At 44.9% G+C, this 12,626-nt stretch overlaps 1 protein-coding gene across 1 annotated transcript; it reads right to left on the bottom strand.

The window, feature by feature from the left end:
- Positions 1–2,205: 2,205 nt before the first annotated feature.
- Positions 2,206–4,849, bottom strand: LOC123397300 (60S ribosomal protein L24-like). The gene is made up of 4 exons (XM_045091907.1): positions 4,735–4,849; positions 4,544–4,587; positions 3,428–3,576; positions 2,206–2,468 (listed from the first exon to the last, which is right to left on the bottom strand). Exons 1-4 carry the CDS (start codon positions 4,847–4,849, stop codon positions 2,351–2,353), a joined length of 426 nt encoding a protein of 141 aa, XP_044947842.1. The 3' UTR covers positions 2,206–2,350.
- Positions 4,850–12,626: the final 7,777 nt, after the last annotated feature.

The raw sequence follows: 12,626 nt of genomic DNA, 5'->3' as shown, positions 1-12,626 counted from the left end.
CTCCCACTTGTTTCCCATCACTTTTTGGTTATTCTTTGACGTTGTGGCTCTTTCATTCTCCACTACAACATCTTCTTCTTCTTCGCCCAGCCCAATTGATTAGTGGGAGCATGACGATCATTCCTCTTATTGCCAACCTTGAGATCGTTCGTAAGTTGTGTCTACTTTGGCTTGTCATTCAATATCATCTAACGACAGCTAAAATCAAATGGCTTTTTCTCCATTTCTTTATACATAGTGGCCGCCGCTTCCGCCTAGCAAACAAGATATGTATGAGCATGAGAATGCAACAAAAACAAGCATATGCAAATGATGAGAAGATGAAGTAATTTAGCTTACGTGAGCTGACACTCTCATCACACTTTGAGGACGGACAAGCACTTGTGAATATTAGTTGGCGTACTTATTCACTTCCCCTTGAATGACCCCATGGATATTGATGAGATGCCACATTGCGGTTTGATGACGATAAGATGCGGCTCTACATATTGTTTTTGTTCCTGATATTCGTTCCAAATATTCTCCAAATACTTGTTTCATTTTTGCTTTGCGCCACATTTTAGATTCATTATTATGGCCAATCAAAATTTGACCAACAATATATTCTCAAAAGTTAAGAATGTTGGACCTTTTGCCTTTGTCATCTTTGCCTTTTTTTTCTTGCTTGAATTGTGATTTGATGCTGTGCCGACTTCAAATGAAGGACAAGTTAGAACCCCAACTCATAATCCCCCGGGAAAAAAAAGTTCTCCAACTCGTAATGCATTTGAGTTGGATGTTGATTATCATTGATTATACCTAACATGATCAACTCCTAAATGGTCTTGGGTTGCGAGCATTTATCATGTTCGACGGTCTATGCAAAACATTAAACATGACATATGCAAAATTGATAGGGCAAGTGCAACGAGTCTCAAAAGCTTCGGGAATGCAGATTTCATAGTGCCAAAAACTAAACTAAACTCCTCCTTTTATTAGATGCAAATTACACACACAAAATTAGTCAGATGAACATAGCAAAACTCCTCTTTCAATAGATGCAAACTAAACAAAAACATTTAGTCAGATGAACAGAACAAAACTCTCATCACACGTGATCTGCGCAAAAACAATCATGGAGGAAAGCATGTGGCGAGCTTCACCTACCGCGTGCTTCTCTGTCCCTTAAATGGCGCTGCGGCGCCGACTAGCCGTACGACGGGGATACGATCCTGTCCGAGACAGCGATCGTTTCTTTAAGCGTCAAATTAAGCCTCATCAAGACAAATCAGACTAAACAAATCGAAAGGCAAAACACGTGATCCTGGGGCTGGTGTGGTGTCTGTACGAGGTTCACTGAACCTTAGTTTTCTCCCGGGGCAAGGTGCCCTGAACCTGGCACCGACCAACGTAGCCACGAAACTACCCTCAACACCTACCAGGACTGCCTTTCAAAAAAAGAAAACTCCCTACCAGGACTAATCTACAAGGGCTCGGCGGCCACGGCCGTTGGATCAACAGCTATAGTACAGGCTTGACCCAGCCAAAAGCAGCATCACCTCATATGGTCGCGTTCGACGACGGTTCGTCCGTGTGCCGGATCGATTAACATCCAGTTATTAAATGGAAGCTTCGAAGATAATGGCAGGCACGGCAGCCGCCTTCTCCCCGTAAAAAGCTTAGGTTCCTTTGCCTTTCGTCGGCGGCCGTCGGTCCGCCCCGTTTCCAGCGGCCTTGGGTTCACGACGACGTAGTGGATTCTGAACCCCTACGGCAGAAGGACTCTGTTTTTAGACGTTTCTTCTGAGTTATCTTAGGATTATTGTTTTCATGAAATGAAGTTTTTTTGCTTAGCCCCATCCCGGTGGATGTGGGTTGAGATCCTCTACAGTACTGTACGGTGTTGTAGCACGGATGACATATGGAGCCGGGTCTACACGATAATAACGGTACAGTACGGTGCGCTACAGTAGAGAATCCTAACCCGGTGGATGTAGGGAGACTCTACAAGTTTTGTTCGACTTTAACAAGGAAGGGGCAATGCCGGGGACACGTCTTTAGTTCATTGTCGTTAGATGGTCTATGAATTCAATTTTTATTATTTTTTTATATCTGTTGTAGTGTGATGATTGAAGATGAATAGAACGGAAGTTTTCTCATGGTTCAGGAAGACAGGCTGCATTAGGCCATGGACAGTCAAACATCGACAGCGTGGTGCCAAAGAAACATCAACCGGATAAGCATGAGACAATCTTCACATTGATCAGATAAACAACCTGCAGGTTTATGCACCCGGAAGCTGCATACCGGCGGCAGCAGCAGCAGGCTCGAGCCGAAAACTTCCTAATGACTAAGTTCAGAATTTGACAGTCTAGCGCTTCCCGGGTTTGGGAGCATTGACTCTTCCGGCGGTCTTCTGGGACTTCGTCACCTCCACCTTCTTAGCTCTCTTCTCATCCTTGGTCTTCTTGATGCGTTCCTTGATCTCGCTGTTATAGAGCAGTTACCACTGTAAGTAAGTATCTCACAGACATACATCAAACAGAAAATCAAGGTGTCAAGACTGCCCTGATGTTGTACGAACATTAAACAGTAGCAGAAACTCACTGGATATATATTTTCACAGGTGTGACCTAAAAGAAATGGCCCCTTAAAACCAAAACTGAAGCTACCTTCTCTAGTACATACATAAGGCGTCCTCCAATGCAAATGTGCTAAGTGAGGTGCTAAAACATTAAATATATTAAGCAATCATAATCTCCAATGCATTGGTGCTTAGTTTGTTGTTGTTAAGGTTGTCTCATTTAATTGTTTAGCAACTAAAGTCTTGCATGCATAGGCTAGTTTCCTTCATTTTTAATGTTTTGCATAGGCTTCCGTGACTACCACCGTTTTCTTCTGAGGGCATCTCCAATGGTTGTAAGATAGTTGTTGGTAATTTTGACACATAGGATTTTTTATGATGTGTCATGCAATAAATGAGGAAAGAGAACAAGGTTGTACTCAGAAGCCTTATTTAAATTAACCAACACCCTTGCACAAGCTTTAATGTAGAATGAGAGAACACCTTATTTATTACCTCGCATCTTATTGATCAAACTAGATACAATCCATTGGAGTAGTTGTATGTTAAGATGTTGGCTGATGACATGACATATTTTGCCAACAAACTAACCAACAACCTGTTGGAGATGCCCTGAGGACACCAAACTCCTCTCTCTCTTCTTAATTAGATTGCCACATAGGATTTTTTTGCCTTGTTGACATGCTTAGCACCTATCCAAAGTGAAGCATTGGGAGCAGCCTAATGAGCTAGAACATATATCACTATCCTAATGTGGCATGCAACATAAGTGCATGTTGATTCATATACGTACTAGTTTTCATGGTATAGCACATCACAGTAAGTAGAAGCAGGGGTTGGAAGCCATGGAGAAAGAAGTGTTACCGGAGAGCTGCTTCCCTGGCTGCATCACGGACCTCAGGCTTCTCAGCTCTCTTCTTCTGGATGACATCAAGGGAAGCACCGACGATTGACCTGGAATACGGTCTTTTGGTGGTGCGGCGCCTCTTCTTTGCAGTCTCAGCATGGATATCCTGCAACCACACCCACACACAATTAGAAGGCACACCTTCATAATTTCAGATGCAGAAACATAAAGTTTGTGGTTGCCAAACAAGGACAGTCAGTGATGGAGCATAGGTGAAAACCCAATTAAACAGAGGCCTAAGCTAAGAAACAATACGGCTGTTTGTGCAACACAAAGGAATGGGTATTACACATGATTAAGCAATTCGTATCGTTTATGTTGTCAACAGACTATCTGACATTGTGGTAGTCCCTGAGGCTGACTTCACTTTCTTTGACGGCCACTAGCTACGGATAACTGAAACTATTCGTCAGGTGAAATATTTAAGCAGGCGAATTAATTACCAGATGATTGCACCTCGTACACTGCACAAGCAGATCACTCTAATAGGACATACTAGTAAGATTATGAATTACTCCCTCCGTTCCTAAATATAAGTCTTTTAAAAGATTTCATTAGAAGTCTACATACGGAGCAAAACGAATGAATCTATACTCTAAAATATGTGTATATGCATCCGTATATAGTCTAGTAGTAGAATCTCTACAAAGACTAATATTTAGGAACGGAGGGAGTATATGCTGAACTAGGATGTGGAGTATATCATTCAAGGGATTGGCTTATTTCCATGTACCTTCTTGTGTTGTTTCCTGAACATGGCTGAGACGGTTATGGAAGTAGTGCTTGCACTTGGAGTTGGAGAAAAGGAAGACCTGGTTTTGGGCACATGCAAAGAAGACGCAGCAAAATTTTAGAGAATTTCTAGTTATTTTCACTCCATACACAATAACGACAGGGACATACTGGCTTACTTGAGAGTCTGAACGGATGAATCTGATACCCTTCCCTGGGTATATCTTGGCACCGCTGAAACGGCAGAGCGTATGATCACAAATGCAGGGATAAGTAAGATTGGATGAAGCAGTTTTACAGAGCATTAACATTGCTTTACGACGTCAAAGACAGTAACATACTTGAGAACCATCTTTTCCGCCCAGACAAACCTTCAAAGCTCCTCCTACAGATAAAATGCAAGGATGTCAGCACTCATAGACCAGTCAATATCAAGAAGCATTGCCCCCTGATAACACAGCTTCAAAGGCAGAGACTGGCTGCAATGTCATGTTTCGAAGAGACTAACAGTAGAATGCAAGGATATCAGCACTCATAGACCAGTCAATATCAAAAAGCATTGCCCCTGTTGTTTTTATATGGGCGTTGGAAAGGATCGGGGCCTGTCTACGCCCGTACGGGCGGAGGATTGTCGTGAAATCTGCCATGTAGATGGGCCGGGCCGGTTTGATGTCAGAGCTATTTGGGTCTCTCGCCAAAATAAGTGTTCAGTTCAGTTCTTCAGTTTCAGAGATCTTCAGGGTTTCCTGTTATGCTAAAAAAAGATCTTCAGGGCTTCAGCTTCTGATAGCACCCTAAGCCCCGGCCGCTGCTTCCGCCGGCGAGAGCCATGGAGGACGTTTGCGGCTTCTTCTTGTTGAAATTGGTAGTGGGCTTTAGGCCCATTAGAGAATTTCAGAAAAATCTCCAAGGGCCCATGTAGGTGGTGGCATGATAAGGTGGTGGGAAGTTTAGTCTCACCCCGCTAGTGGAGAAGAAGTTGGACCTCTTTATAAGGGTCTCTCTTCCACATGCTATTGGAGAGTGAGAAGAGAAGGTGCCCTCGCGCACTCCTCCTCCGCCGCCCGCCGCGAGCAGGCCTCCGAAACCCCGCCTCTCCGGTTCCTGTACGGGAGAGGGGCGATTAGGTTTTTGGGGAGCGATCACGCGACTACTCGCCTCCGTCCGTCTGCTACGTCTACGTCCGCGTCGCCCTCGTCATCGTCATCGCCATGTCTTCACCAAGCGAAGCTGACCGTCTCGTCCGCCGATCGGAGGGTCGGAGGGTATAATATGTTTATCTCTCTCCTGTTTCTGTCTGCACTAGTAGTATTGCCTATATGTGTAGTACTTGCTAGTATACTCCGTGATCAGTATGTCATGAACCTAGTCAATGCCATGTTAGTAATTATTTCATGGATTAATCTACTCGGAATATTGCCTATTTACTCAACAATCCAAAAACCTAATCTGTGTAGGAATTTTTCGAGTAATGGTTTTGATGCTGCACTGAAACCGGATAAGTTTACCGGTACTTTTTTCAAGCGTTGGCAAACGAGAACCACCTTATGGCTCACGGCTATGAACGTGTTCTGGGTAGCCGGTGTCACTATCACTCGTGAACAGGAGAAGATGTTTAAGGAGGCCACCGTCCTATTCCTTGGACCAGTCATTAGCGTGACCGGAGATAAGCTGGTTGATACATATTTACATATGCATGTTGCCAAGGACTTGTGGGAGGCGCTCGAATCTAAATTCGGGGCCACCGATGCTGAGAGTGAGATCTATGTTATGGAGCAGTTCCACGATTACAAGATGGTTGACAACCGTTCTATATTGGAACAGGCTCATGAGATAATATGCATAGCTAAAGAACTTGAGGTTCTTAAGTGCAATTTGCCGGGCAAGTTTGTCGTGGGCTGTATAATTGCTAAGCTCCCTAATTCCTGGAGGAACTTTGCTACTACTCTGAAACATCAGAGACGTGAGTTCTCAGTAGAGGACATCATCGGCCATCTGAGTGTTGAGCAGAACTCGAGAGCAAAGGACTCCAATGGAAAAGCGGTGGAAAGCTCTTGTGCTGCCAATATGGTACATCAGAGGAACCTCAATTCCCACGAACCCAAGGGAAAGAATTATGTCCAACAGAATACCGACTTCAAGAAGAAGGGAAAGAAGCCCTTCAAAAAGAATAAGAAGGGACATGGCTGCTATACTTGTGGTTCAGAGGAACATTGGGCGAACAAGTGCCCTAACAAGTACAAGAAGCCGGCGCAGGACTCCAAGTCTGCCAATATGATTGTGGGCAACAATGAAAGTGATGCATCTGGGTACGGTAATTTACTTACTGTATTTACAGTTTGTCAGTCCACCGATTGGTGGGTGGACACGGCTGCAAATATTCATGTGTGTGCTGACTTATCATTGTTCTCTTCTTATCAGGCCACCGGCCGCGAGTCCGTATTGATGGGGAATGGCGCGAGTGCTTCTGTTCTTGGTGTTGGCACGGTCGATCTGAAGTTTACTTCGAGAAGGATCGTGCAGCTGAAGAACGTGCAGCATGTCCCCGCCATCAAGAAGAATCTTGTTAGTGGCTCCCTTCTGTGTAGAGAAGGGTTTAAGTTGGTATTCGAGTCTAATAAAGTAGTAGTTACGAAATATGGACTTTTCGTTGGAAAAGGTTATGAATGCGGAGGTCTGTTCCGCCTTTCTCTTGCAGATTTTTGTAATAAATTCGTGAACAATATTCATTCGAGTGTTAATGAATCTGAAGTTTGGCATTCACGTCTTTGTCACATAAGTTTCGGTGTTATGTCGCGGCTAGCAACACTGAATTTAATCCCAACTTTCACTTTAGCCAAAGGTTTTAAGTGTCATTCGTGTGTGCAAGCAAAGCAACCACGCAAGCCTCACAAGGCTGCAGAGGAGAGACACTTGGCACCATTAGAACTCATACATTCTGATCTTTGTGAGATGAATGGTGTGTTGACTAAAGGTGGAAAGAAATACTTCATGACATTGATAGATGATTCCACTAGATTTTGCTATGTGTATCTGTTAAATACTAAAGATGAGGATCTACACTACTTTAAAATCTATAAGGTAGAAGTTGAGAATCAACTTGAAAAGAAAATTAAACGAGTCCGGTCTGATCGTGGTGGAGAGTACTTCTCAAACGAATTTGATTCATTTTGTGCGGAACACGGCATTATTCATGAGAGGACGCCTCCCTATTCACCCCAGTCAAACGGGGTTGCCGAGCGGAAAAACCGTACTCTAACTGATTTGGTTAACGCCATGTTAGATACATCGGGTTTATCCAAGGCATGGTGGGGGGAGGCTATATTGACCGCGTGTCATGTCGTGAATAAAGTTCCTACAAAATATAATGAGGTCACTCCCTACGAGGAGTGGTCGAAGAGAAGGACGACGCTCTCGTACTTACGTACTTGGGGTTGCTTGGCGAAAGTCAATGTACCGATCCCCAAGAAACGTTAGCTTGGACCAAAGACTGTGGACTGCGTTAATTTGGGATACGCTAAGAATAGCGTAGGCTATAGATTTCTAGTAGTGAAATATGAGGTACCTGTCGTGAAGGTCGGTACAATAATGGAGTCGAGGGATGCTACATTCTTTGAGGATATATTTCCCATGAGAGATATGCAAAGCACTTCTAGACAGGAATCTGAGATAACTCCTCAGCCTGCCATTCCTATGGAATATTATGAACAAACACATGATGAAAATCCTGATGAGGATGACGAGGAAGCCCGTGGTAGGGGCAAGAGACAAAGGACTGCAAAGACCTTTGGTGACGATTTCTTCGTATACCTCGTGGATGATAATCCCACTTCTATTTCAGAAGCGTATGCTTCTCCAGATGCTGATTACTTGAAAGCTGCGGTCCGTAGCGAGATGGATTCCATCATGGCTAACGGGACATGGGAAATCACTGATCGTCCCTATGGTTGCAAACCATTGGGATGCAAGTGGGTGTTTAAAAAGAAGCTTAGGCCCGATGGTACGATTGAAAAGTACAAGGCTAGGCTTGTGGCCAAGGGCTATGCCCAGAAAGAAGAAGAAAATTTCTTCGATACTTATTCACCTGTGGCTAGACTGACCACCATTCAAGTACTACTCTCATTGGCGGCCTCTCATGGTCTTCTCGTTCATCAAATGGACGTTAAGACGGCTTCCCTGAATGGAGAGCTAAATGAGGAAATCTATATGCAACAGCCAGATGGCTTTGTGATAGAAGGTCAGGAAGGAAAGGTGTGTAAGTTGCTGAAATCTTTATATGGTCTGAGACAAGCACCTAAGCAATGGCATGAGAAGTTTAATACAACTCTGACATCTGTTGGCTTCGTTGTTAATGAAGCTGACAAATGTGTATACTATCGCCATGGTGTGGGCGAAGGAGTTATATTGTGCTTGTATGTTGATGACATACTGATATTTGGAACCAACCTCAAAGTAATTGAGGAGGTCAAGTCTTTTCTGTCTCAAAACTTTGAGATGAAGGACCTTGGGGTGGCTGATGTTATCTTGAACATCAAGCTGTTGAGAGATGATGAGGGTGGGATTACACTTGTGCAATCCCACTATGTTGAGAAGATTTTGAGTCGCTTTGGATATTCAGACTGCAAAATTTCTCAAACACCATATGATCCTAGTGTGCTTATTAGAAAGTTTAAAGGCACAGCTATAGATCAATTGAGATTCTCTCAAATTATCGGTTCGCTTATGTACCTAGCTAGCGCAACGAGGCCTGACATCGCGTTTGCTGTGAGCAAACTTAGCCGGTTTGTTGCAAACCCAAGCGATGTTCATTGGCGTGCTGTTGAAAGAATTATGCGCTACTTGAAAGGTACTGTCAACCACGGGCTTCACTATACGGGATACCCATCGGTACTTGAAGGGTATAGTGATGCGAATTGGATCTCTGATGCTGATGAGATGAAGGCCACTACTGGGTATATGTTTACGCTTGGGGGTGGTGCTGTTTCCTGGAAGTCTTGCAAGCAAACGATCTTAACGAGATCGACAATGGAAGCAGAATTAACAGCATTAGACACGTCTGGTGTCGAAGCAGAATTTCTTCGAGATCTTTTGATGGACTTACCTGTGGTTGAGAAGCCGGATCCGGCTATCCTTATGAACTGCGATAATCAAACAGTTATTGTTAAAGTGAAGAGTTCAAAGGACAATATGAAGTCCAACAAACATATAAGAATGAGATTGAAGTCTGTCAGACGTTTGAGAAACTCTGGAGTGATAGCGTTGGATTACATCCAAACGGCTAAGAATCTGGCAGATCCCTTTACTAAAGGGCTATCACGTGTTGTGATAGATAGTGCATCGAGGGAGATGGGTATGAGACCCACATGAGTTGCCATGGTAGTAACCCAACCTATATGATCGGAGATCCCGTGAAGTAGGACCTGGGAAAACAAGCCAGTGGTGAACTGAGGAGAGTAACTTTACTAACCCACTCCGTTGGAGATGCAATACTCTCGGATCCTGTATGATAGGATGACTACTATCTTAATGTGTTCTAAGGCTTATATGTAAGCAAGATGCTGTCCTACAGAGCGATCTTTGGAGGAACACACCTATATGAGCTTGACTGCTGGTCACAGTCTACGAGATTTGGGTGATCTCTAGTAAACTCATGAATAGGCCAGGAGTGTGACTAATATGCTCCACCCGAGGGGTCACCTTCGGCAGTCTAGTACTAGTAAGACTTGTGGTGAAGCTCCTTTACGCCAAACTGACAATTCAAGGAATAGTCCATTGTTCAGTTGTAAAGGGGTGTATCTACTTGCTCTAGGTGAAGCTCAACCTTAACAGGTCTTGACTGAAATGCTGGTATATTAAAACAGTGATTGGAACGAGGGAACACGATGTGCCCTTGAGATCTAGTGGGGGATTGTTGAAATTGGTAGTGGGCTTTAGGCCCATTAGAGAATTTCAGAAAAATCTCCAAGGGCCCATGTAGGTGGTGGCATGACAAGGTGGTGGGAAGTTTAGTCCCACCCCGCTAGTGGAGGAGAAGTTGGACCCCTTTATAAGGGTCTCCCTTTGTGATGCCCTCGGCTTAATCGTGCGCTAATCATACACGCAAATGCGTACGATCAAACCCAAGGACTCACGGGAAGATATCACAACACAACTCTAGACACAAATAAAATAACATCAGCTTCATATTACAAGCCAGGGGCCTCGAGGGCTAGAATACGAAAGCTCAATAAACACACGAGTCAGCGGAAGCAACAAATATCTGAGTACATACATAAAACATGGGGTGCCTTAGAGAAGGCTAGCACAAAAGATACAACGACCGAACGAGGCGAGGCCTCCTGCCTGGGAACCTCCTAACTACCCCTGATCATCAGCGGCCTCCACGTAGTAGTAGGCACCGTCGGGGTAGCAGTCGTCGGCGGCGGGGACCTCCATCTCCTGGGCTCCATCATCTGGTCGCAGCAAACGGATCAAGGGGACATGGGGGGAGCAAAGCAGCGGTGAGTACTCATCCAAAGTACTCGCAAGTCTTACATCAGAACTATTCCAATTATGCATCAGTATCAAAGAAGGGGGGTTATATGTGGACTGACTGCAGCAATGCGAGAATAGAGAGATAAGGCCTAGTCCTATCGAAGACTAGCATCTTCAGGGTCTTGCAGCAATAGACGAGAGTAGAACAGGGGTAACACATTAATAGTCATATTGTTGCAGCAATATTAAAGTGAGGTCACGCCTAAAGATCCTCCCTCGTCTCCGTGCGAGGAAGCAATCCCGAGGCAAACTAATGATCCAGTTAAGTAACAATTGTAGTTGTAAAAGATCGGGGCACAACTCCAAGTCGTCCTGTAACCGTGGACACGGCTATCCGAATAGTTAAGTTTCATCCCTGCAGGGGTGCACCACATGTCCCGTCACGCTCGATAACACTCTGGCCGGACATACTTTTCTGGGTCCTGCCCGGCCTCGGAATATCGACACGTCGCAGCCCCACCTAAGACTAATCAGAGAAGCCAGCCCGCCGGTCTAAATCCTAAGCACAAAGGGTTCATGGGCCCAGTTCCCCTTCACGCTCCTGCACGTGGCGTGGGCGGCCGACGTCAGTCCTAGCATCCCTTAATCACAAGCGCGATGCATCTCGGGACCACTCGGGCGCGCGCCGCTACATTGCTGGCATCTGAAAAGCTTCGGCTGATACCGCGACGCCGAGTACCCATAATTCTTCCCGCGTAGCCGGTTAGTGCGAAAAGGTCTCCGACCAACCCAGATAAAATACCCAAATCCATTAGCATTTTAATTAGGCCATCAACACAGTCTCACGGGAATCCACCCGTCTTACAACTAATCACCAATGATCCCAGTAACATGGTCGAGTAACTGTGTGGTAGTAACATCGGGGGGAATCCGAGGTATCACCCTCGTTGGATTCCGAACAATGTACTCGTCAAGGTGGGCTTAGAGGAATCACCCTCGGGGGTCCCACACTCGCGGGGTGGCACGACAGAGGCGTCATCGGGAATGGTGAAAGAGGAATCACCCTCGATAACCACGACCGACTAGCTATACTACACAGATATCATCAGGAGTACTTAGTGAGGTGTCACCCTCGGTACCCGATAGTATCTCTGTAGCGTCGTACAACAAAGGGGGGTGAATGTGCTGTGTCGGGTCTGGCCCGTCGATGAGAGATCGAGATTTGAAAACAAGCGGGGCAACTGATCTACGGGGTCAGAGGGGATGACTGCTCCACCTATACTAAGCAGATTAAAGGTACAGGACTGAAAGTAGCAGTTCATCAAAAACAGGCTATGCATCAGATATAGGAGCTAACTACAACAGTAGGAAAAATACTAATGCAAGCAGTAGGAAGAAAGACATAGGCGATATAGGAATGATCAAGGGGAGTTTGCTTGCCTTGCTGCTCTGCGGCAAATGACTGATCGGCAGGGTCGTAGATGTACCCGGCAGCAGCGTCAGTCTCGGGGTCTACCGGTAAGAAGAGGGGGAAGAAACAATAAATAATAGCACACCGATGCAACACAAAGCATGACATGGCAAGATGCAGGCTAGGCATGAGCTAACGCAGCAACATCCGTCATAGACGGGTCGGAAGAATATCTGACGATATTTTCCGGGTCTCGGGCTACTACCGGTAATACTGGAAACGATGGAAATGTTCCATGTTTGCTATGCTAGGGACGCGTGACACACGAACGGGCCGTGTATCCGGGTTCGTCTCGTTTTGCTGATCAACTTTCATGTTGAAATTATTTTGATCTGACTTACGGATTATTTAATATTAATTTTCAAAGTTTTATTAATTATTTAGGAATTAAAAACAGATTTAAATGATTTAATAAAATCCTATTATAACATCATCGCGATGTCATGCTGACATCAACATTTGACTGGTCAACTGACCTG

This window comes from Hordeum vulgare, chromosome 5H, assembly GCF_904849725.1.
Source record: "Hordeum vulgare subsp. vulgare chromosome 5H, MorexV3_pseudomolecules_assembly, whole genome shotgun sequence".
In the NCBI taxonomy this organism is placed as follows: domain Eukaryota; kingdom Viridiplantae; phylum Streptophyta; class Magnoliopsida; order Poales; family Poaceae; genus Hordeum; species Hordeum vulgare.
This window is presented reverse-complemented; position numbering and strand designations above follow the sequence as displayed.

Coding starts and splice junctions, on each gene's coding strand:
- LOC123397300 (XM_045091907.1), bottom strand. CDS start 4,849: ATGGCAGATTTCACGACAATCCTCCGCCCGTACGGGCGTAGACAGGCC. Junction 4,588..4,734: donor TGATATTGACTGGTCTATGA/GTGCTGATATCC, acceptor TTTTATCTGTAG/GAGGAGCTTTGAAGGTTTGT. Junction 3,577..4,543: donor GCGGAAAAGATGGTTCTCAA/GTATGTTACTGT, acceptor GTGTGGTTGCAG/GATATCCATGCTGAGACTGC.